Raw genomic sequence first — 26,667 nt, forward strand, 5'->3', positions numbered from 1 at the left:
TGCCTAAAGCAACTCCCAGCAAAGAACCCCAGACGCTCGCATCATCCGCCACCAGCAAGTGGGGGCTGAACGTAGAGGAGCGGGCGGCATTGCCTAGGGTAAGGACCGGGCCCGAGTGCCCCGAGGGCAATCTGAGGGAGCTAAGGTGAGATAGTAACCTAAACTGTGGGACAGCGAGAGAGAGAGAGAGAGAGAGAGAGAGAGAGAGAGAGAGAGAGAGAGAACTATCCCGCGAAAAGCCCAACTCTAAGGCACTGCCGGCCGCTCACAGAAAAAGGACTGAGCGATACCAGAGGAGAGCTAGCCGGCTGCGGACCGCCCCATCCCCCGCCGGACACAGCGGGCAGGCGGGGCCCGCCAGAGCCGGAAAGGGGCAAACTCGGCTCCAGAGAGGGCACCCCCTACCAAACTGCAAACAGGCTCCCAGTTTCTAAGCAAAGGCTGCCTGAGATCCCGGAGGGTCGACAGCCGCCGGGAGGGTCGCAGCCAGAGACCAGCTCCCCAGAACCGACACAAAGCACACCGGAGCCGGGCGCGCCCGTAAACCGAGGCGGGGACCAGGGAGGTGATAAGCCGCACCGCCCCAACGGGGGGGGAGCGCGCTCGCCAAATTCCTGGTCGCCGGGGCAGCTCCGACCGGGAACGGCACAAGCCGCGGGCGAAACCGAGTCTGCGCCTTTGTGGAGTAACCGGGAGCCTGAACCTGAGCGGCTTAGACCTGGGAAGTGCACGCAGCTCAGGGCCCGCTCCCCGGCCGAGTAACCTGAAGCCTGAGCAGGGTAGACGGGGAAAGCACACACGCCGTGAGCGGGGGCGAACCCAGTGCGGCCGAGACACTGCGAGCTTACCACACACACGCCAGATTTGCAGTGTTCCTTCCTCCCCACAGCACGATTGAACAAGCGAACCTAAAGAGATCACCTCCACCGCTTTGTTGCAGGGCGGAAATTAGATACTGAAGAGATCTCCAAACAGAAGCCAAATAAACAGAGGGAAGCGCTTTGGAAGGGACAGGCAAACAGATTAAAATCCCTGTAGTTAATACCGACTGCATTGAAAAGGACCTATAGATCTTGAAAAGTATAAGCAGGAATAAGGATCTATCTGAAACTGAGCAGATCCCACACTGCTCACAACAGCTCCAGAGAAAGTCCGGGATATATATATTTTTTTTTACTATTATTATTTTTTTTTTTAATTTTTTTTTTAATTAAAAAAAAATTTTTTTTTCCTCTTCTTTCCTTTTTCTTCAAGTCCTCTGTTACACCTTTAAATTTCATTTTCATAACCCACTATTAACTTGCAAAAAAAAACCACCCTATTTTTGAAGCAAACTACATACATATATCTTATACCTTTTGTGTTTTCTTTTTTTAATGTTTTTTTTCCTGTTTTACTTTTTTTTACTGTTTCTTTTTTTACTGTTTTACTGTTTTTTTTCTTTTTACACTGTTTCCTTTTTTCTTTTTTTTTATATTGTAAGTTTTCTAAGAGTCTAACCTCTACTATAGATTTTTAATCTTTGTTTTACATATTTGATATCAATTTTGTACATTTAAGAACCCAATCTTTAGGACCCATTTTTAGTCAGGAGTGTGATCACTGGCCTGATCACTCTCTCCCCCTATTGATGCTCTTTCTTCTCCCCCAGGGAACCTCTATCTCCCACCCTCCTCCTTCTCTTCTCAACCCAATTCTGTGAATCTCTGAGGGTGTTCTGGGTACCGGAGAACACTTCAGGAACAGGATACTGCCCAGATCTCTCTCTCCCCTCTTGATTCCTCCCTTTCTACTCATGCTCACCTCTATTACCTTCCTCCCCCTTCTCTATGTATCTCTGTGAACCACTCTGAGGGTTCCAAACTGTGGAAAGCACAGAGGGAAGTGCTTACTGGCTAGATTGCTCTCTCCACATTTGAATTCCCCTCTTCCCCTCCTGGTCACCCCAAACCGCCCCCCCCACCTCATCTCTCCATGTAACTCAGAGAACCTTTCTGGGTATCCCTCACTGTGGTGAATCTTTTCACCATTAACCTAAAAGTTTTATTATTGAGGCTGTATGGAAGGAGAAGTCTAGAGGCTACTGCAAGAATAAGACTGAAAGCCAGGGGAAACATTAATTAATAAGAGACCATCCAATAGCCTCCATATATACACTGAAACCAAACTCCACCCAAGAGCCAGTAAGTTCCAGAGCAAGACATACCACGCAAATTATCCAGCAACGCAGGAACATAGACCTGAGCATCAGTATACAGGCTGCCCAGAGGCACACCAAATCCATAGACATCTCAAAAATTAATACTGGTCACTCCATTGCACTCTAGAGAGCAGAATTCCAGCTCCACCCACCAGAACACCGACACAAGCTCCCCCAACCAGGAAGCCTTGACAAGCCACCTGTCCAACCCCAACCGCAGTGAGAAACCTCCACAATAAAGAGGAACTTCATACTACCAGAATACAGAAGGGCCACGCCTAACACAGCAATCTAAACAAGATGAAAAGGCAGAGATATACTCAGCAAGTAAAGGAAAATGAGAAATGCCCACAAAGCCAAACAAAAGAGGAGGAGATAGGGAATCTATCTGAAAAAGAATTTAGAATAATGATAATAAAAATGATCCAAAATCTTGAAAGCAAAATGGAGTTACAGATAAATAGCCTGGAGACAAAGATTGAGAAGATGCAAGAAATGTTTATCAAGGACGTAGAAGAAATAAAGAGGAGTCAATATAGAATGAATAATGAAATAAAGGAGATAAAAGACACTCTGGAGGGAACCAACAGTAGAATAACGGAGGCAGAAGATAGGATAAGTGAGGTAGAAGATAGAATGATGGAAATAAACGAAGCAGAGAGGAAAAAAGAAAAAAGAATCAAAAGAAATGAGGAAAACCTCCGGGACCTCTGGGACAATATGAAACGCCGCAACATTCGAATCATAGGAGTCCCAGAAGAAGAAGATAAAAGGAAAGGCCATGAAAAAATACTCGAGGAGATAATAGTTGAAAATTTCCCTAAAATGAGGAAAGAAATAGTCACAGAAATCCAAGAAACCCAGAGAGTTCCAAACAGGATAAACCCAAGGCGAAACACCCCAAGACACATATTAATCAAATTAACAAAGATCAAACACAAAGAACAAATATTAAAAGCAGCAAGGGAAAAACAACAAATAACACACAAGGGGATCCCCATAAGGATAACAGCTGATCTTTCAATAGAAACCCTTCAGGCTAGAAGGGAATGGCAGGACATACTTAAAGTAATGAAAGAGAATAATCTACAACCCAGATTACTGTACCCAGCAAGGATCTCATTCAGATATGAAGGAGAATTCAAAAGCTTTACAGACAAGCAAGAGCTGAGGGAATTCAGCACCACCAAACCAGCTCTCCAACAAATGCTAAAGGATCTTCTCTAAACAGGAAACACAGAAAGGATGTTTCAACACGAACTCAAAACAACAAAGTAAATGGCAACGGGATCATACTTATCAATAATTACCTTAAATGTAAATGGGTTGAATGCCCCAACCAAAAGACAAAGGCTTGCTGAATGGATACAAAAACAAGACCCCTATATATGCTGTCAACAAGAGACCCACCTCAAAACTAGGGACACACACAGGCTGAAAGTGAAGGGATGGAAAAACATATTTCATGCAAACGGAGACCAAAAGAAAGCAGGAGTCGCAATACTCATTTCAGATAAAATAGACTTTAAAATAAAGGATGTGAAAAGGGACAAAGAAGGACACTACATAAAGATCAAAGGTTCAATCCAAGAAGAAGACGTAACAATCGTAAATATATATGCACCCAACATAGGAGCACCACAATATATAAGGCAAATACTAACAAGTATGAAAGGGGAAATTAACAATAACACAATAATAGTGGGAGACTTTAATACTCCACTCACGCATATGGATAGATCAACTAAACAGAAAATTAATAAGGAAACACAAACTTTAAATGATACAATAGACAAATTAGATTTAATTGATATTTACAGGACTTTCCACCCCAAAACAATCAATTTTACCTTTTTCTCAAGTGCACATGGAACTTTCTCCAGGATAGATCACATCCTGGGCCATAAATCTAGCCTTGGTAAATTCAAAAAAGTTGAAATCATCCCAGCCATCTTCTCTGACCACAATGCAGTAAGATTAGACCTCAATTACAGGAAAAAAACTATTAAAAATTCCAACATATGGAGGCTAAACAACACGCTTCTGAATAACCAACAAATCACAGAAGAAATCAAAAAAGAAATCAAATTATGCATAGAAACGAATGAAAATGAAAACACAACAACCCAAAACCTATGGGACACTGTAAAAGCAATACTAAGGGGAAGGTTCATAGCAATACAGGCGTACCTCAAGAAACAAGAAAAAAATCAAATAAATCAACTAACTCTACACCTAAAGCAACTAGAGAAGGAAGAAATGAAAAACCCCAGGGTCAGTAGAAGGAAAGAAATCTTAAAAATTAGGGCAGAAATAAATGCAAAAGAAACAAAAGAGACCATAGCAAAAATCAACAAAACTAAAAGCTGGTTTTTCGAGAAGATAAACAAAATTGACAAGCCATTAGCCAGACTCATCAAGAAACAACGGGAGAAGAATCAGATCAACAAAATTAGAAATGAAAATGGAGAGATCACAACAGACTCCACAGAAATACAAAGGATCATAAGAGACTACTACCAACAACTATATGCCAATAAAATGGACAACTTGGAAGAAATGGACAAATTCTTAGAAAAGTATAACTTTCCAAAACTGAACCAGGAAGAAATAGAAGATCTTAACAGACCCATCACAAGCACGGAAATCGAAACTGTAATCAGAAATCTTCCAGCAAACAAAAGCCCAGGACCAGACGGCTTCACAGCGGAATTCTACCAAAAATTTAGAGAAGAGCTAACACCTATCCTACTCAAACTCTTCCAGAAAATTGCAGAAGATGGTAAACTCCCAAACTCATTCTATGAGGCCACCATCACCCTAATTCCAAAACCAGACAAAGATGTCACAAAAAAGGAAAACTACAGGCCAATATCACTGATGAACATAGATGCAAAAATCCTTAATAAAATTCTAGCAAACAGAATCCAACATCATATTAAAAAGATCATACATCATGACCAAGTGGGTTTTACCCCAGGAATGCAAGGTTTTTTTAACATCCGCAAATCAATCAATGTAATACACCACATTAACAAATTGAAAGAAAAAAACCATATGGTTATCTCAATAGATGCAGAAAAAGCCTTTGACAAAATTCAGCATCCATTTATGATAAAAACCCTCCAGAAAGCAGGAATAGAAGGAACATATCTCAACATAATAAAAGCTATATATGACAAACCCACAGCAAACATTATCCTCAATGGTGAAAAATTGAAAGCATTTCCCCTAAAGTCAGGAACAAGGCAAGGATGCCCACTCTCACCACTACTATTCAACATAGTTTTGGAAGTTTTGGCCACAGCAATCAGAGCTGAAAAAGAAATAAAAGGAATACAGATAGGAAAAGAAGAAGTAAAACTCTCACTGTTTGCAGATGACATGATCCTCTACATAGAAAACCCTAATGACTCTACTAGAAAATTACTAGAGTTGATCAATGAATATAGTAAAGTTGCAGGATATAAAATTAACACACAGAAATCCCTTGCATTCCTATACTCCAAGAATGAGAAAACAGAAAGAGAAATTAAGGAAACAATACCATTCACCATTGCAACAAAAAGAATAAAATACTTAGGAATATATCTACCTAAAGAAACAAAAGACTTATATATAGAAAAGTATAAAACACTGATGAAAGAAATCAAAGAGGACACAAACAGATGGAGAAATATACCGTGTTCATGGATTGGAAGAATTAATATAGTGAAAATGAGTATACTACCCAAAGCAATCTATAGATTCAATGCAATCCCTATCAAGCTACCAATGGTATTTTTCACAGAACTAGAACAAATCATCTCACAATTTGTATGGAAATATAAGAAACCTCGAATAGCCAAAGCAATCTTGAGGAAGAAGAATGGAACTGGAGGAATCAACCTGCCTGACTTCAGGCTCTACTACAAAGCCACAGTCATCAAGACAGTATGGTACTGGCACAAAGATAGAAATATAGATCAATGGAACAAAATAGAAAGCCCAGAGATAAACCCACGCACATATGGACACCTTATCTTCGACAAAGGAGGCAAGAATATACAATGGAGAAAAGACAATCTCTTTAACAAGTGGTGCTGGGAAAACTGGTCAACCACTTGTAAAAGAATGAAACTAGAACACTTCCTAACACCGTACACAAAAATAAACTCAAAATGGATTAAAGATCTAAACGTAAGACCAGAAACTATAAAACTCCTAGAGGAAAACATAGGCAAAACACTCTCCGACATAAATCACAGCAGGATCCTCCATGACCCACCTCCCAGAATATTGGAAATAAAAGCAAAAATAAACAATTGGGACCTAATTAAAATTAAAAGCTTTTGCACAACAAAGGAAACTATAAGCAAGGTGAAAAGACAGCCTTCAGAATGGGAGAAAATAATAGCAAATGAAGCAACAGACAAACAATTAATCTCAAAAATATACAAGCAACTTCTGCAGCTGAATTCCAGAAAAATAAACGACCCAATCAAAAAATGGGCCAAAGAACTAAACAGACATTTCTCCAAAGAAGACATACAGATGGCTAACAAACACATGAAAAGATGCTCAACATCACTCATTATTAGAGAAATGCAAATCAAACCCACAATGAGGTATCATTTCACACCAGTCAGAATGGCTGCTATCCAAAAGTCTACAAGCAATAAATGCTGGAGAGGGTGTGGAGAAAAGGGAACCCTCTTACACTGCTGGTGGGAATGCAAACTAGTACAGCCACTATGGAGAACAGTGTGGAGATTCCTTAAAAAACTGGGAATAGAACTGCCATATGACCCAGCAATCCCACTGCTGGGCATATACACCGAGGAAACCAGAATTGAAAGAGACACGTGTACCCCAATGTTCATCGCAGCACTGTTTACAATAGCCAGGACATGGAAGCAACCTAGATGTCCATCAGCAGACGAATGGATAAGGAAGCTGTGGTACATATACACAATGGAATATTACTCAGCCATTAAAAAAAATACATTTGAATCGGTTCTACTGAGATGGATGAAACTGGAGCCCATTATACAGAGTGAAGTAAGCCAGAAAGAAAAACAACAATACAGTATACTAATGCATATATATGGAATTTGAAAGATGGTAACGATAACCCTATATGCGAGACAGAATAAGAGACACAGATGCATGGAACAATTTTATGCACCCTGAGGGAGAAGGTGAGGGTGGGACGTTCTGGGAGAATAGCATTGAAACATGTATATTATCGTATGTGAAACAGAACACCATTCCATGTTCGATGCATGAGACAAGGGCTCAGGGCCGGGGCAATGGGATGACCCAGAGGGATGGGATGGGGAGGGAGGTGGGTGGGGGGTCCAGGAAGGGGAACACATGTAAACCCATGGCTGATTCATGTCAATGTATGGCAAAAACTATTACAATATTGTAAAGTAATTAGCCCCCAACTAAAATAAATAAATTTATAAAATAAAATAAAATAAATAAAAAAAATAAAAAATAAAAAAAAATAAAAGTAGTGGAAAAATCAGGAAAGAGTTTAAACTGCTGCATTAGAAAATATCCATTGAATGCAAAAGAAAGCAGTAAAATCAGGACCAAAGAACAAAATGACATGAGACAGAAATATATACTGGCAGATATAAGTCTGTATCAACATTAAATGTGAATACATAAAAGAATCCAACCAGAAGGCAGACATTGAGAGACCAGTTTAAAAAATAAATCCAACTGTGTGTTGACTAAAGAGGACACAGTTTAGATTCTAAGATACATAAATTACCGTGTGTGTGTGTGTGTGTTCAGTCGCTCAGTCATGTTCAACTCTTTTGGGCCCCATGGACTGTAACCCGCCAGGACTCCTGTTCATGGAATTTTCCAGGCAAGAATACTGGAGCGGCTTGTTGTTTCCTACTCCAGGGGATCTTCCAGAGCGAGGGATCGAACCTGAGTCTCCTGCATTGGCAGATGGATTCTGTACCACTAGCACCACCTGCAAAGCCTTATATGACCCAGAAATTCTACTCCTAGACAATTTTACCCAAGAGAAATGAAAACATGCTCACTCAAACACCTGTACTCAAATATTCCACGCATGTATTCCTAACAGCCAAAGCCAGAAACAATCCAACTATTCAACAACTGATATACACATGAGAGAAAACCCAAAGCGTATACCCGTATACAAAGGAACACTACACGGTAATAAAAAAAAAAAAAAAAGGAACTACTAATGCATGTAACAGCAAGGATGCATCTCAACTGTGCAAATGAGAGAAACTAGACCCACAAGGCTACATATCATATGATTTCATGTCAATGGATTTCTGGAAAAGGCACAACTCTTGGCACAGAAATGTATCTGTGGTTGCCAGGGTATAGAGGTGGAGGAAGGAGTCTGATGGCAAATAGCCCAAGGGAGCAAGAAAAATGAGACATTTTCTACATTTTTATTGTGGTAGCATTTACACCACGGCATACATTTTTCAAAACTCTGCAAACTATAATGCTTCAAAGTGTTGGCTTTTATTGTATACAAATTATACCTCAATACTTTTTTTAAAAGGAGAAAGAACATTTAAGTATTTAAATATTGGTTATTGTATCCATCTAGACCATGAGCTCAAAAATATAAAAATCTTCTTTTGGAATTCTTCCGAGACCTGGCCAACTTCTAGGATTCCCCATGGCAGTTTCGTACTCTTATGACAGGACACACAAACGTGTTCTTAACCACGTTTACAAGTCCCTCTCCTTCTCCTCAAGTTCAAATTCTTGCTGAGTTCTGCGCATTTTATTTCGTAAACGTCTAATGTGTCTCCTTTTACCCACATACACATCTGCTCTAGTCCAAAGCCTCCCTCCATTTAATTGTCAACCCCCTTCTAACGGGTCTCTCACATCCACTCAGGGTGTCTGTCTCTCTCTTCCCGCCTTCTCCCTCCCTCTCTTACAGTTGCAAAACTGTCTATGAGTTTCTAGATAAAGGCTACTCCCCTATACAAGGACTTGAAGGCATGGTCTAGCCTCTGCCCACTTTGCTAGCAACATCGAAAGGAGAGCTTCCTTTTCTTTTCTCTCTTATCAGGCTTCCTTCACACCATCCAATTTCCTAAGCTTCTTCACTTAGATTGTCCCCAATTTCTGAAGCCTCCTGGTTAGTAAACTCCTTCAAGCTAGGCTTCAACAGTACAAGAACCAAGAACTTCCAGATATACAACTTAGGTTTGGAGAAGGCAGAACAACCAAAGATCAAATTGCCAACATCCGTTAGATCATGGGGAAAGCAAGGGAATTCCAGAAAAACATCTAATTCTTTGTCATTGACTACACTAAGACCTCTGACTGCGTGGATCACAACCAACTACAGAAAATTCTTAAACAGAGGGCAGTACCAGACTACTCGACCTGTCTCCTGAGAAACCTGTATGCGGGGCAAGAAGCAACCGTTAGAACCAGAGTTGGAACAAATGACTGCTGTATAATTGGGAAAGGAGTACGACAAGACTGTATATTGCCATGCTGCTTATTTAACTTATACACAGAGTACATCATGCGAAATGCCCGACTCACAAGCTGGAATCAAGATTGCTGCCAGAAATATCGACAAAATCAGATACACAGATGATACCAGGCTTATGGCAGAAAATGAAGAGCAACTAAAGAACCTTTTGATAAGGGTGAAAGAGGAGAGTGAAAAAACTGGCTTAAAACTCAACTATGCAAAAACTAAGACCATGGCATCTGGTCCTATCACTTCATGGCAAATAGAGGGGGGCGGGGGGAGTGGAAGCAGTCCATCCTAAAGGAGATCAGTCCTGGGTGTTCATTGGAAGGGCTGATGTTGAAGCTGAAACTCCAATACTTTGGCCACCAGATGCGAAGAGCTGACTCATTTGAAAAGACCCTGATGCTGGGAAAGGTTGAGGGCAGGAGGAGAAGGGGATGACCCAGGACGAGATGGCTGGATGGCATCATCGATTCGATGGACGTGGGTTTGGGTGGACTCCAGGAGTTGGTGATGAACAGGGAGGCCTGTCTCCCTGCACCCAAAAAAACTTGGAAGGCAAGTCAGAAATGTGTGAAAGATACGTTGTGGCATTTGCCGTGGAACTTGACATCAGTTTTTTTCCTGTCTCCCTACAACCTTTAACAATGGCTTTGGCGTTCCATTTCTCTATAGGACAATACAAATATATTAAGCTTTAAAAAATGTTTCTCTGTCATTGATTTCATCAGAGACACCATATGAGATTTGGGTGACACATTTTGTAAACCCATTTATTCAAGAGAAGACCAAAGGCTTTTATGCATTTTTCATGTGTGGGTATATATATGTGTGTATATGTATCAACATGTAGATTACACCTAAAGAATGTGTTATGACCAAAAAATTTTTTTAACCCTAGAAGTGCAAGGGTGGTTGAAATGTGTAAGGTTACCAATTATATTCACCACATTAATGGAAAAATGGAGGGAAAACAATGCTATGATAATCGCGATTGATGCATTATAAGTGTTTGATGAAAATTAATCTATATTAATCTATATGGAAAAGAAATGCAAAAAAGCAAAATGGCTGTCTGAGGAGGCCTTACAGATAGCTGGGAAGAGAAGAGAAGCGAAAAGCAAAGGAGAAAAGGAAAGATATTCCCATCTGAATGCAGAGTTCCAAAGAATAGCAAGGAGAGATAAGAAAGCCTTCCTCAGGGATCAGTGCAAAGAAATAGAGGAAAACAACAAAATGGGAAAGACTAGAGATCTCTTCAAGAAAATTAGAGATACCAAAGGAACATTTCATGCAAAGATAGGCTCGGTAAAGGACAGAAATGGTATGGACCTAAAAGAAGCAGAAGATATTAACAAGAGGTGGCAAGAATACACAGAAGAACTGTACAAAAAAGATCTTCATGACCCAGATAATCACGATGGTGAGATCACTCACCTAGAGCCAGACATCCTGGAATGTGAAGTCAAGTGGGCCTTAGAAAGCATCACTACGAGCAAAGCTAGTGGAGGTGATGGAATTCCAGTTGAGCTATTTCAAATCCTCAAAGGTGATGCTGTGAAAGTGCTGCACTCGATATGCCAGCAAATATGGAAAACTCAGCAGTGGCCACAGGACTGGAAGAGGTCAGTCTTCGTTCCAATCCCAAAGAAAGGCAATGCCAAAGAATGCTCAAACTACCGCACAATTGCACTCATCTCACATGCTAGTAAAGTAATGCTCAAAATTCTGCAAGCCAGGCTTCAGCAATACGTAAACCGTGAACTTCCAGATGTTCAAGCTGGTTTTAGAAAAGGCAGAGGAACCAGAGATCAAATTGCCAATATCCGCTGGATCATTGAAAAAGCAAGAGAGTTCCACAAAAACATCTATTTCTGCTTTATTGACTATGCCAAAGCCTTTGACTGTGTGGATCACAATAAACTGTGGAAAATTCTGAAAGAGATGGGAATACCAGACCATCTGACCTGTCTCTTGAGAAACCTGTATTCAGGTCAGGAAGCAACAGTTAGAACCGGACATGGAACAACAGACTGGTTCCAAATAGGAAAAGGAGTACATCAAGGCTGTATATTGTCACCCTGCTTATTTAACTTATATGCAGAGTACATCATGAGAAACGCTGGGCTGGAAGAAACACAAGCTGGAATCAAGATTGCCGGGAGAAATATCAATAACCTCAGATATGCGGATGACACCACCCTTGTGGCAGAAAGTGAAGAAGAACTAAAGAGCCTCTTGATGAAGGTGAAAGAGGAGAGTGAAAAAGTTGGCTTAAAGCTCCACGTTCAGAAAACTAAGATCAAGGCATCTGGTCCCATCACTTCATGGGAAATAGATGGGGAAACAGTGGAAACAGTGTCAGACTTTATTTTTTTGAGCTCCAAAATCACTGCTGATGGTGATTGTAGCCATGAAATTAAAAGACACTTACTCCTTGGAAGGAAGGTTATGGCCAACCTAGATAGCATATTTAAAAGGAGAGACATTACTTTGCCAACAAAAGTCCGTCTAGTCAAGGCTATGGTTTCTCCAGTGGTGATGTATGGATGTGAGAGTTGGACGGTGAAGAAAGCTGAGCACCGAAGAATTGATGCTTTTGGACTGTGGTGTTGGAGAAGACTCTTGAGAGTCACTTGGACTGCAAGAAGATCCAATCAATCCATCCTAAAAGAGATCAATCCTGGGTGTACATTGGAAGGTCTGATGCTGAAGCTAAAACTCCAATACTTTGGCCACCTCATGCGAAGGGCTGACTCATTGGAAAAGACCCTAATGCTGGGTAGGATTGGGGGCGGAAGGAGAAGGGGACGACAGAGGCTGAGATGGGTGGATGGCATAACCGACTCGATGGACATGAGTTTGGGTGGACTCCAGGAGTTGGTGATGGACAGAGAGGCCTGGCGTGCTGCAATTCATGGGGTCGCAGAGAGTCGGACACGACTGAGCGAGTGAACTGAACTGAACTGAACTGAATCTATATTCAAGACAGCAAGCTAGGAATAGAATAGAACTTACTCTGATAAAGTATATCTACAAAAAAGCAACGTAAACAGGTCGAAATGGAGAAGATTACTCATTTCCTATCGGGAAAAGTGCCGCTTATCACCTGCTTTAGTCAAGAGTATTCTGGCTGGTTTGTTCAATCCTGCCAAATGAGGAAAGGTTTAAGGTTTAAGCCAGTAGAAACTGCTGATATTCAAATATTATAGTATATTTTGAAAAGCAAAAATAATCTAGATCTAAATTTGTGGAATTAATATGCATATTTAGAGGAACTGTGGAACAGAAAATCTATATACAAACATTCTATCTCTACATACATCCTCAACTAGACCAAAAAAATCACAAACCATGAATTTTCAATACCATTAAATCCTCGGGGATAAATGTAACAAAAAATGTGCAAGGAGAAAATGAAACTTTATTGACAGAACTTTAACAGTCAAATATACAACATAAGAACAGCACAGATGGTTTCAGTCTATCTTCTTTCAAGCAAACCGTCGCCCTTCACCTATAATATATACATTAAAAAGGTTACTTAGCAGAAATTTCGATGACAGGAGAGGTGTACAGAGTTCATCGCAGTTGTAGTTTTATAAAGTGGACTAAAACAAGAACACTACGGGCGACCCTTTGGATTACCTTCAGTTAATCCTCTCTAGAGATTTTATCGACTTTTCAAGCGTATTACCAGTATTTTTAAAAACACACTACCCTTCCTAGTTATACAAGAAAATAAGGACACTGAGTTCAGAACAAATGAAATCAATTGAACCTATCAGAAGGTCGTTTTCAGTAGAGGGCAAAACTGTGTACACATTCAGTAAAATATCTAACAACAAAAAACACCCTAAGACAAACAAAACACACAAACACTAAAACCAAAAAATCCCCCAAAAGTATCATTGAACTGTGTTGGTTTGAAATAATATTCCGAATATAGGACAGCTCAACAGTTGTTATCTCTGTTACTGCTTAAGTGAAGTAAAGGAAAAGGCCAGTAGTACATTTGTTTCTTCTCTACTGTGGAAAAGTGTAGAAATTTTCATTTGTTCTAATTCATCCCTGATGTGGTTGTTTTTAAGTCAGTTAAACATTTATCCCCCTTTTTACTTGTGGCCCTCTTGTAATTCTAAATGTTTCTTGTCACCTTGGAAAGCATTCCAGTTGGTATAATAAATTATGTGGGGACACTAATTTTCAGTCATTACTATCACTGGCGACATCAACATGTGAAGCAGAAATAGGACTTTCTCACAGCCACACCAAAAGAAGAAAGAGAAAAAGGAGAGAAGAAAAGAAACGGGAGAGCTAGAGGGAGTATGAGTGAGAGAGAAAAGCAAGTAGGAAGAGAGAAGAAAATCTGGAAAAGGAGATTTTTTGGTTTGTTTCTGAATGACAATGGCTTTTGAGAGACAACTCTGACCAATTTCAAAAGTTCATCCACGGTATCTTGTGATGTTTACTTATTTAGTTACTCTGGGCTATGTTAAATAATATTTCTTTTTCTACCCTATTAGACACATCCCATCAATATTCTAAAAATATGTGAGTTCCAGATTATACTCTGTTTTAATTCTGTAATCTACTGTTAGTGTCTTGTTCATATTTCTTATTAGGTATACTTGGGCTTTGTCCATTTTCTTCACAATCATGTAAACTGAGAGGAATGGACTGGCAATTTGGGGTTGGCAGATACAAACTATCACATTCAGAATGGATAAACAACAAAGTCCTACTATACAGCACAGGGAACTATGTCCAACCTCCTGTGATAAATCACAACAGAAAAGAATATTAAAAAATGTGTGTGTATATATATGTGTGTTACAAAATTATGTAAATTACCACATTGTGTTTATTTCTTAGTTGAGTTTATTTTCCTCTTCCTGACGATTCATACCTGTCTTTTATTAAGTATCTTTTTCGTTTTCCGTTAGGTTTATTCTGTCGCTCTTTTTCATACCTGTTTGTTGGGGGTAGGATTTTATATTTATGTACTTTATAATTAATGTATTTTTCTTTTTAAATACCACACATATTTAGGGCTAAGATGTTTCTAAGAGCACATTTTAATCATGTTCTGTAGTTACTTGAAAGTACTCTGAAAGTTGTCTTTTCATCTACATGTTCTAATGGGATGGAACAAAAAGGTAAAGTGAAAATATTTAGAAGGCTAATACACAGTAAAATCTTCCCTAACCATGAAGTTCTTCCTGTAAAATTAGAACCATGCAATTAATTGTCAGCAATCTGGAGAACACCTGTGTGAAAGATACTACGCTGATTACGTGGGAAGAACTAGAGTTACAGACTTTAACCTTCAAAACTTTTTAAACTCACGTATCAAAGAGGAAAAATAACATATTTGATATAGTGAGAGACGATTATATCGTGAGGCTCAGATTTTTACTAGTTCCTTAAGAGTGAGAGCTGGGTTTATGGCAAAAACCATCAGAATAGTGTAAAGTAATGATCCTCCACTTAAAATAAGCAAAAAAACGCCCCCCAAAACAGACCAAACATGGGGGCAGGTAGTGTGCTTAGCATATGTATCTCACTCACACCTGCCTGGAATATCACTGACTAAATGCACTCTCTCAACTTGATCAGCCACAGAAACAGGAAACTAGACTACCTTTTGCCATTTTATTATTTAGTCACATCATGCTTCAATGGAGAAAGGATTTAAAATGCAACTAATTTTCTTAAGAGCTAGAGAATTCAGAATTTGAGAGAATTTAACAAACGTCAAGCAGAATGTTGGCTCATTTTCTTTTTTAAAAAAATTAATTTTTTAATCTTAATTGGAGGCTAATTACTTTACAATAGTGTGGTGTTTTTTGCAATACATTGATATGAATCAGCCACGGGTGTACATGGGCCCCCATCAGAAAATGAAATCTCAATTCCCCTGTTATAATTTGACTCTAGATGATATTTTATGATAAATCAATCAAGAAAAACAGAGTATTCTTGTATGCATTCCATCGAAGGGAATCAGAGAGTGCAAAAATCAGCATGGAAAAATTGGCATTTTAGTGTATCTGTTCTGAATTCACAACTTAAATGAATAAAGTTCAGTTTAGAAGTTAAGGGATTTACCTGAATCACACACATTATGTTAAAGCTGGTACTAGAACCTACTGAGCATATTTCATGTAAACTGATATTTATTACAAATGCATTCCGTATTTGTTACAAGCAGAAATTAGAAAAGAACCTGAAAATTATTAGCTGTTGCTTAAAGTACTTATACTCAAGGAAAGAAAACGGTTTCCTTTTGAATCAGTTCTATTGAGAAGGATGAAACTGGAGCCCATTATACAGAGTGAAGTAAGCCAGACGGAAAAACACCAATACAGTATACTAATGCATATATATGGAATTTGAAAGATGGTAACGATAACCCTATATGCGAGACAGAATAAGAGACACAGATGCATAGAACAGTCTTATGGACTCTGAGGGAGAAGGTGAGGGTGGGACGTTCTGAGAGAATAGCATTGAAACATGTATATTATCATATGTGAAACAGAACATCATTCCAGGTTCGATGCATGAGACAAATGCTCAGGGCTGGGGCAGTGGGATGACCCGGAGGGATGGGAGGGGGAGGGAGGTGTGGGGGGTTCAGGATGGGGAACACATGTAACCCCATGGCTGATTCATGTCAATGTATGGCAAAAACCACTACAATATTGTAAAGTAATTAGCCTCCAACTAAAATAAATAAATTTATTTAAAAATAAAAAAAAAAAAGGAAAACGGTTTCCTATTTTCAGTTCGATATGGCTTTGATCCTGTCTCTTTATTGGAAAGTCTGTAAGTCAGGCACTCAGGCATCTGGGATGTGAACTATCTTTCAAAGAATATGTGAATTCTATTATTAAAATAATAGTAATGTTCCCTCTATATTATTAAAGATATAATATTCTGAAAAACAGAAACCACATAAATTACTTTCTGAATGGATGACATACCTGCTTCTGGCATTTCAACAGGCTCTATATTTGACGCAATCTCCTCCTAGACATCAGGACCATCTCCACCTTGACCCCCAGTCTTTGCCACAGCCAATTCCGGGAGATCAATTTCCAGGTAAGGATCATTAAAAAAACGCATCAATTTAGCTGTAAAACCTACAATATAAACAAGGGAATGATGATATTCATTCCCTCAGTGTTATGAATTAAAAGCCTTAGGTTAGTATGGTAAAAATGTGATGAGTAAGAAACTCAGGAGCATTATTCCAGGAATGTGTTGCTGGAGAAAAAGGAAAGCAGAATTTCCCGAAAGTCATTACCATTTTCCTTTTCCAGGGTTGTCCTCAGACAACTTAGATGCTCCCCCGACTTCTCTGTCTTGAAAACAAGGGAAAATTTCACCAACCACACGAACCTGCAAACTATACTCTCCTCAGTTTTTCAGGAACTGTCTGAAGTCCTTTTCTAATGTTTCCTTTCCTCCACTCACTGGGTATGTCTTAAGGCAGGATGCACTGATACACTTTACCTTGACAGGCACGCGGCAGCTTCTCTTCACCACGATCCACTGGATGCTCTTCATGTACTTCCTCCTTTGCAGGTGTGATATCATGAATTTCAGCTGGTGGTTCCCCTTGTTGAGGTTGCTCAACACTGGGCTGCTGGTCCTAGTAGAGTGGGCATGCAAATAAAAACTTTTTGTTGTTAATACATCTAATAGCATAACTATACACAAGACACAGATGTATCTGATCATAAGTAAACCTAACAACATTTTCCCAACACAATTCTATGTACTTACTTTTAATAAAGTTTCTCTTCCCACAGAGAAAAGTTAACTCCCATAAGAGTTACTCAGAAAGACTTTGGAAGCTATTTAACTCTATGTTGGGATGGAAGTATGCAATCTGTTGTTATAAGCAGGAGGAGGGAGTCACTGGGCACATTTCCAGGGAATTTAACAGTATACTCATCCAGGCAACGCCAGACTGTAATATATCTGGATCAATGTTCCTTCCTAAGACACACTGTCACCCTTTATCAGCATGAAAGACCTTTATCACTGCATCTGTACTACTTAACATCATTTTCTCAAAAATAAACTTCTGCTAATAGAAAACACCAAATGGTAAGGTACTCACAACCACAGGTGCATCCAGCTGGGAGGACTCTTGATCTATAGGTCCCAGTGTTGATGCCACTTGCCCACTCATATTTCTCCCTGAAAGTAGAATGTTGTGATTTAGAAAATGTATTTATGACTAGAGCTATATTTGATCACTTTTATGGCCATATGTTGACTTATTACTTTTTTTAAAAATGTGAAAATACTTTCAAAAGAAAACGATGGTTAAGTATGAGTGTACATGCATTCCAATCACACTAAATACAGTTACTAGAAAAGCCATTTTTGTCTTTGCTAAGCTGGCAGAGAAATTACCTTAAGGTACACAGGAAGGCTCAATTTTTGTGAGGAAGTTTGATTTCACAACAGAATTCTCCATTATGAAGATATTTAGTGAAATACTGCTAAGAGTTAAAAATTCAGGACTATTCCTTTTGTCACACCCCTATTCACCAGACGTATCTCCCCAGCTCCCTTGGAATTCAGTTGGAACAAGAAGGCTCAGTCTTTACAGCCTGACTATGGCGATTTTCTCAGTGTCTGGGGCTGAAGTGAGTCTGCATGCAGAGCAACCGGTCCACGTCTCCCTTGACACCTTATCACAAAACCCGGGAGACAGTCACAACCCACCCCCCCCACCCCCGCGGTCCGGTTTCTAGGCCTTTCCTTAATCGCCCACCCCGCCCCCTGCCCAGGTCCCACTGCCGGCCCCAGATTCTGTGCTCTGTCGTCAGTTCCAGGGCCCCAGTGAACCAGATATTTCAAATAGCACTCCCAAGTCTCCCCCCCGCCCACCATCACCCGACCCCTCCCTCTTCTGCCCACCGAGCTTCCTCTCCAGCCACCAGGGCAAGAACTATGGCGTCACGACACCTCTGAAGAGCAAGATGACGACCTCGAGGGCCTTCCTCCTCAAAGGCCCGAAAACGCGCTGCCCGACCCGCCCGAAACTCGCTGGCTCCCCCTCACACGCTCGCACACATCAACTCCAGACAGGACAGATCTGTGGACCTACCCGGTGACTCGCAAGCAGTGAGAAGGAACCGGGACTGAGTAAACACAACCGCCTCAGGCCCAACGCTCCTCACAGAATGCGCGCTACTTATGCGCACCAAGGCGCATGCGCAGTAGCGGGTGTACCTGCACACACTGCGCATGCTCCCTGAGTTCGGCGTGTGCCGAGCACGTTGAGCTTTTCTCGCTACTGAGGTAGAGTCCTGGAACCGCAGGGTCTCTGGAGGATGAGAAAGGGGGTTGAAGACTATCTTTTTTTCCTTCCAGTGCAGTCTTTCTTACGCATCCACAAACTGTGGTGATAGGTAGTCCCAGGTTACCCTTAGTGGAGAATGTGTCTCAGGAAGACATTTATGACAGGAATAGACATTACTGGTTTGAATACCTATTTTTATACATGCTTTGATGAACCATTTCCTTCTCTGCTTCTGGGTTTTCCATCATGCTTGCAATGGCTTTACTCACTTCCATAGAATAGACACAGAAATATGTACCTCCGTTTCCATCTGTTGCTTGGAGCATTGCACATTTATATCTCTGAACTGGTAACTGATTTCTCAGAATATACCTCTGGTTCCTGTACAATATTGTTCTTTTAGCATCGGACTTGACTTTCACCACCAGACACATCCACAGCTGGGGGCTGTTTCCACTTTAGCTTAGCCTTTTCATTCCTTTTGTAGCTATTTCTTCACTCTTCTCCGGTAGCATATTCTTCTTATTCTCAAGAATTTCGGTACTTCCTAGGAGTTTTAATTTTAGCCAATTTTACCCAAGAGAAAGGAAAACATATTCACACAAGGACCATTACTAAAATATCCTACTCATGTACTCCTAATAGCCAAAACCAGAAACAACCAAACTATTCAACAACTGGTATGTAGATGAAAGAAAAAAGAATATACTCATGCATAAGAATACTACACAGTCATTTCAAAAGGAACTCCTAATGCATGTAACAGCAAGGATGCATCTCAGCTGTGCCACTGAGAGATGTCAGACACAGAAGGCTATGTGTTATATGATTCCATGTCAATGGATTCCTGGAAAAGGCACAACTATAGGCACAGAAATATATCTGCGGTGGCCAGGGTATAGGAATGGAGGAAGGAGTCTCAATGCAAATAGCCCAAAGGAGCGTTTTCAAACGAATGGGGCGTTTTCTACATTTTTGCTGTGGTAGCATTTACGCAATGGTATGCATATGTGAAAACTTGACAAACGGTAATGCTTTAAAGCATCGACTTCTATTGTATATAAATTATATCTCAATACCTCTCACTTTTTTTTAAAAGGAAAAGGAACTTTTAAGTATGTAAATACTGGTTATTGTATCCATCTAGACCATGAGCTCATAAACATAAAAATCTTATTTGGAATTCTTTCCAGACCTGGCCAACTTCCAGGATTTCTCATGACACCTTTGTACCCTTATGACAGGACACAGAAACTTGGTCTTAACCATGTTTACAATTCCCTCTCCTTCACTTCAAGTCCATATTCTTGCTGAGTTCTGTCACTTTTACTTCGAAAATCTCTAATGCATCTACTTTTTCCAAAGTCCACCGCATCTGCTCTAGTCCAAAGCCTCCCTCCATTTAATTGTCAACCCCCTTGAGTTTGTGTCATACCCCTTGGGTTTGTGCATCAGAGAAAACAGACAACCCTGTCACATGCTGTCAGTGAAGACAGCCTGGCAGTAGGGAAAATAAGACCATGCCTCTGGTCCAGTAGTGCCTAGACACGTTGTCCATGTCAATCAGAACTGAGGAATTCTTGTAAAAAGTGCAGATGCCATGATCTACATTCAGTGGATCTCACTCAGTGCGGCTACAACAGTGCCCTAGAATCTGTGAGATTACACTATACTTGGGAAACTTTCAGAGACTTTATTAAACCCCTTTGGTAGCGAGACTCAGCAAAATAAGGGAAAAAGAGATCGGAACAGATATTAGAAAAAATATATAGATAATCGACAAAACCCAAAGCTGGCTCTTTCAAAAGGTCACTACGAATTCATAAATTTCCACCCAGAAGAATAAAACAAAAGCAAGATAACTATAGACAAAACTTACCAATATCAGGAAAGAAATAGGTTACAGATTCCACAGAAATTAAAAGGATTCTATGAATAAGTTTATAGTCATAGAATAACTACATCTGGCAATTTAGGTGAAGCGGAACAAACTATCAAATTTCAGTGAAAAAGGAACAGATAACCTATTTTAAAAGCAAGCTTGTAGTTGAAAAATTCACAGAAAAGAAATCTCCAGCCCCAGGTGGTATCCCAGGCACAAAAGAGAAGGGGAGGGAAAGAAAGGGTAGGGACAGGGACAAAGTAAAAAAAAAAAAAATATATATATATATATATATCACTCCAATCATTTAATCAAGGTGATTTGGGCCAAATCCAAGCAATGTGATGAGACCATTCATTTTTTTTTCTCATTGTCCTCCAGCTTCCCCTTCCTGCCTCTCTCCTTTGCCCCAGTTCCCTTTCTCCTTCTTAAGTCCTGCCCTCCATCAAGGGCAGGCAACGATATGAGGCATGATTCCCACATTAAAACTGAGGTACGCTGCTCGGCTGACATTCAACGTGGATGCTATCATCCCTGCAGCTGGTACACTCAAGTTCTCTGTCTCTCCTGACGGACCAGAAGGTTTCACTCCTAATTTCAGGTATAGGTAGGAGAGAAGGTGCAGGGCACATGTTGGAGCCTTGAGTCCTTCATCTGTGAAATGCAGATGACCACAAACTGGGGGACAAACAGAAATAGCAGCACCAGGCCCCTTTCAATGAGAGCTACGTGCCAAACCCAGTGCATCACAGGACTCCTTGACGTTCAGGAGCACGCCAAGTAGATTTCCATGCGAGGACTGTTGCATTTGTTGTTCCTTCTGCCTGGAATGCTCTTCCCTTAGGTAACCCCACGACCTGCTCCCTCACTTCCTCCAGATCTCTGCTTACTTGGCATCTTTCAGGGAGACTTTCCCTCATTATCTTGAAGAAAATCATAATATCATACCCACATACACCTTTTCCCCTGATCTAGCAATATCTTTCTTCATAGTGCCTGCCACCCTTGATTTACTTACTGACCACCAAGTCTATGCAATGAGAGACTTGGTTAGTTTTGCCCTGTCCCAAACTCCTCCAATAGTGCTCAGGTCTATGGCAGGTGCTCAGAAAACATTTGCTGAAGGACAGTCTGGAGGCAGGCCCTTTAAACACATTGCTAACATGCACAGGTACCCTCCAAGATGGGCACTGGCCCCACTGTATTAATTATGATACATACTGAGATTTCACGAGACAAGTGATACACTCAACAACACACAGTCAGCATGTCAGGTTCCCGGCTTCAGAATCATATCTGCCAGCTACCAAATCCTCACTTCCTGGACAGAGACCTCACAGCCAAGAACGTAAGAGGTTTTATTTCTAACACGAAGACTTCCAACAGCTCATAGACAGCCAGAGACACCAAAAAGAGCTCACTGAATCTCTGCACAGAGAGCACACAACTCGAGTCTCAGACGCTCAAACACAACAGAGACCATAACCATACACGCTGTGACAGAGACCCTGCAAACAGTCCAAAGTCTTCCAGACAGAAACAAATGAGAACTGCACAGATGCTTCACATCATGGAGACTGACTCCCAAACCACGCGGACACTTACCGACCTAATACAAACCCTCCTAAACGGAAAGGCAGAAGTTTTAATAACTCAAGAATATCATATAATCTTAAGACAAAGTTCCCAGACAAAGGAAAAATTTGCAACCTCTGCATAGAGCCCCAGGCAGCTGATCCTTTACACCTTTAGACTAACCCATCCTTAAAGCAGCACAGAGGCATCACAACTTGGAACCCAGAATCAAAAAGCTCAGTGATCTCACATTCTGGGGTGCAGACTCCTAACACAGAGATCTCACACACAGGGACTGAGAGGCAAGAAACCTCCAAAGATGCACATCCCGGTATACAGGCACACATCCTAGAGGCTTTGTATTATGGCTCACAAAATCCACTCACATCAAATGTCCCATCACTCACAATTCCGCCCAAAGGCTCAAGGAGATCAAATGTAGCCAAACAGCACCTGTGTTGTCACACGTAGCAACACACAATCCCAAGGTGCCAGATACAGTATACTCTCCAGGGAGAGACACCAAACTCAGAGACCTCTCCCTGGACATGAATTGCGTGCATTTGTGTGAAGACCGTGCGCTGCCACAGGATCCAGACTGAGCGAGAGCTAAACAAGACTGAAACGCAGTCACCATGCACGGCCAGTGACCGCGCCAAACCTCGCCACTAACCAGAGCAGCTATTCGACCCCTTTGGGAAAAGCAATAAAACTCGGAGGAAAATTGCATGCTCTGCATCGTTGCGCACGCTAACGCAGGCGCACGCGTATACACGCGCCTCTCGCCCTCAGTTCCAGTTCTGTGCCCACAGTGCCCGCAATCACGCGGTGACCAGTCACTACCCAGAAAGCTTCTCTGACGCCATACCCAAACCGACAGCAGGTCTCTCGCTCCGTAGTCGTCCCACCAACGAAGGGGTGGAGTTGGAAAAGAGACGAAGAAAGTTTCCGCTGAATACCAGTGTCCACTCGGATTCGAAAGCAGCGGGAAGACGAAGAGGAGCGAATCGGGATAGACCCAGAGGCGCCCTGAGCGCCGCGCCTGGGAACTGTGGTCCATGCCTGACGCGGTGTAAGGGGGCCCTCCCTGCTGTGGAACGCCCTCTCCCAATGGTACCTTCCAGAGTGGGGGGGGGTCTTACCGCTTCCCCTCAGTGGTATATCCCAGGACAGAACTGTTTCATCTCGCGCGCCCCTTGCTGGTGGGATTGGGGAACAGCAGATATAGATGCCTGGGGACCATTCCAGGATGATCCGCAAAGGGCGGAAGGGCAAGGTTAGGGTGAAAACCCCACAGATTGCTGCCATCTTGGACTCAAAAAGAAGTCTTCGTAAACTGAAGATTACTTGTCTATAGTGACCACTGTCGTAACAAAGAGCATTGAAAGCATTTTATCTATGCTGCGCATCGTAGTTGTTTGAGCTTTCCTGTTTAAGGCAGAAATATCCAGCCACAGTCCCCCAGTGGGCAGGGTAAGTAAAGCTTCCGACTGGAATCTGAGGTCCTGGCGTGGGGAAGGCCTCTGACGTTGACCGCGAGTAATATGTGAAAAAGACAACAGGACCTTCCATTCTGTTAGGAAAGGGGTCAATTTCGAGGGGACCCAAGGACACCACCTCGTAGGTGAGATAAAGGTCACAGCTTTGTCATCATCTTATCATCCCTGAATATGTTCTCTAGCAGAATCCTCAGCCTGTCTAGCTATGCTTCTCTCAACAGGTTTAACTTTGTTTATTCATTCCGTTGTTCATGCATTCTCTCCAAAGTATGTGTCAAGCACAAATTTGTGTGTTTGGAAAGAGAAAATCGACCTTTTCCTCATGGAGCTTACCTTCTCTTGGGATCATGTGGTCCCCAAATACAAGTAATTTATCAGGTGTTTGTAACTGCCATAATTAACATTAAATTGGGATAGTGAAATAGAGAGAGGGGATGATATCTAGAAAGAGTGGTCAGGGAAGTTCTAAGATTGTGACATTTGAGCAACAGCCTAGAGGAGATACCTATCTGGGAGAAAAGTATCCTAGATCCTAGTGGAAAAACTGGGGAGTGAAATCCTGATGTCTCCATTTTACTCCTGGGGAGTAAAATCCTCTCTTTCTCTAGAGAATGACTCAGTTGCCCATGGCCTGGGCCTTAATCACGCTCCCTTCACACACATCAGGGGCCTCTGCCCATCAGGAAAAGGACATTCTCCATTCCTGGGGAGGCTCATGCTGCACACAGGGTCCCTCACAACCTATCCTGCCCAGACTGCCCTCTTGCTGATCTCCCTGCCAATGACTGCTCTAATGGGGGAAAGAGAGGCAGGGATCTCTGCATTTGTGGTGGAGCCTCATGCAAACTGGTGAATGTGAGATTTCCCCCCAGCTGCTTGGAGGCTCAACTCTGTACCTTCCATGATCACGTCCCCAGGGAATGTGACGAGTCCATTCCATCCATCAGATAAGAAGCTGGGTGTGTGATGGGGAGACACAGAGACATACCCTGACAGTGAGTCAGCCATAGGGTCCCTGTGGCCCTGTGCCAACGCCCCCCTCCCCCACTCCCTGGCCAGGGTTGTGCTGAGTCTTTCCCGCCTCCTCCAAGGAGCCCAAGCTTCCATCCAGTTCCTCCCCTCCTCATGAGCTGAGACCTTCCCTCTGCACTGGGCCTTGGGCGCCCATCTGCTAACGGTGCCCTCCTTGTTGTGGGTTGGGCAGATGGACTGAGAGAGTGTGTGTACACAGTTTTTGTCACAGGGCCCCTATCAAGGGTGGCAGTCATATCAGCAAGTATTTTTCTTAACAGGATTATTACCTGGGCTTCTGTGAACTGTGCATTATTACCCTCTCTGAGGATGGGGCCCCAAGCTTTTCTCTCTGTAGGGAGGCATGGTAGAAATCGTAGCAAATGTGACATCACAGGCCTGCTTCTAAGGCCCGTGAGAGTGGGGTCCATCCAGCCTCTCTCTTCAGACTGTTCTCGTGTGCAGATATATGAACAGCTGAGAGGCCCAACCCTCTGGACACAGACCCCCCCCCCAAACAGTTCTGAGATTTCATGCCCTGGGACAGAGATCTGCAAACAGTTTAGAGTGCTCATCCTGGATGCCAACCCAAAACAGCTCTAATAGGTCACACCTGAGGACACAGATGCACTCCAGCTCAGAAATTCCATCTCTGGCTTCAGATGAATTAGGATCCCTAACAGAAACAGCGTTGCTCACAGCCAGTTCTACAGGGGTAAGTTGTAACCTCTGCGATCCCTGAATGTCACTGCGTCATGAAGGAATTCTGGGTGAAAAACAGGAAGAGGCACACAGTGCTTTGGACAAACTGGCCCTTATTTAGTCACACGCCATATCCTCAGATATGCAGGTGACACCACCCTTATGGCAGAAAGTGAAGAACTAAAGAGCCTCCTGATGAAAGAGAAAGAGGAGAGTGAAAAAGGTGGCTTAAAACTCAACATTCAGAAAACTAAGATCATGGCATCCGGTTCCATCACTTCATGGCGAATAGATGGGGAAACACTGGAAACAGTGTCAGACTTTATTTTTGGGGGCTCCAAAACCACTGCTGATGGTGATTGCAGCCATGAACTTAAAAGACGCTTACTCCTTGGAAGGAAGGTTATGGCCAACCTAGATAGCATATTTAAAAGCAGAGACATTACTTTGCCAACAAAAGTCCGTCTAGTCAAGGCTATGGTTTTTCCAGTGGTCATGTATGGATGTGAGAGTTGGACGGTGAAGAAAGCTGAGCACCGAAGAATTGATGCTTTTGGACTGTGGTGTTGGAGAAGACTCTTGAGAGTCACTTGGACTGCAAGGAGATCCAACCAATCCATCCTAAAAGAGATCAATCCTGGGTGTTCACCGGAAGGTCTGATGTTGAAGCTGAAACTCCAATACTTGGGCCACCTCATGCGAAGGGCTGACTCATTGGAAAAGACCCTAACGCTGGGTAGGATTGGGGGCGGAAGGAGAAGGGGACGACAGAGGCTGAGATGGTTGGATGGCATAACCGACTCGATGGACATGGGTTTGGGTGGACTCCAGGAGTTGGTGATGGACAGAGAGGCCTGGCGTGCTGCAATTCATGGGGTCGCAGAGAGTCGGACACGACTGAGCGACTGAACGGAACTGAACTGAATCTATATTCAAGACAGCAAGCTAGGAATAGAATGGAACTTACTCTGATAAAGTGTA

The 26,667-nt window shown here is 42.0% G+C and overlaps 1 protein-coding gene across 1 annotated transcript; it reads right to left on the bottom strand.

Annotated features, from left to right (window-relative positions):
- Positions 1 to 13,093: 13,093 nt before the first annotated feature.
- LOC145537179 (uncharacterized) lies at positions 13,094 to 23,546 on the bottom strand. Its single transcript, XM_081567992.1, has 6 exons — positions 23,343 to 23,546; positions 18,823 to 19,564; positions 17,824 to 17,903; positions 17,211 to 17,349; positions 16,679 to 16,837; positions 13,094 to 13,206 (listed from the first exon to the last, which is right to left on the bottom strand). Exons 2-5 carry the CDS (start codon positions 18,962 to 18,964, stop codon positions 16,725 to 16,727), a joined length of 474 nt encoding a protein of 157 aa, XP_081424118.1. The 5' UTR covers positions 18,965 to 19,564; positions 23,343 to 23,546; the 3' UTR covers positions 13,094 to 13,206; positions 16,679 to 16,724.
- Between the last annotated feature and the right edge of the window lie 3,121 nt (positions 23,547 to 26,667).

Source organism: Giraffa tippelskirchi, chromosome X, assembly GCF_054371585.1.
Source record: "Giraffa tippelskirchi isolate mGirTip1 chromosome X, T2T-mGirTip1v1.2.pri, whole genome shotgun sequence".
In the NCBI taxonomy this organism is placed as follows: domain Eukaryota; kingdom Metazoa; phylum Chordata; class Mammalia; order Artiodactyla; family Giraffidae; genus Giraffa; species Giraffa tippelskirchi.

Coding starts and splice junctions, on each gene's coding strand:
- LOC145537179 (XM_081567992.1), bottom strand. CDS start 18,964: ATGCGCAGTGTGTGCAGGTACACCCGCTACTGCGCATGCGCCTTGGTG. Junction 17,904..18,822: donor CACTGCTTGCGAGTCACCGG/GTAGGTCCACAG, acceptor TTCTACTTTCAG/GGAGAAATATGAGTGGGCAA. Junction 16,838..17,210: donor GCTGCCGCGTGCCTGTCAAG/GTAAAGTGTATC, acceptor TTTATATTGTAG/GTTTTACAGCTAAATTGATG.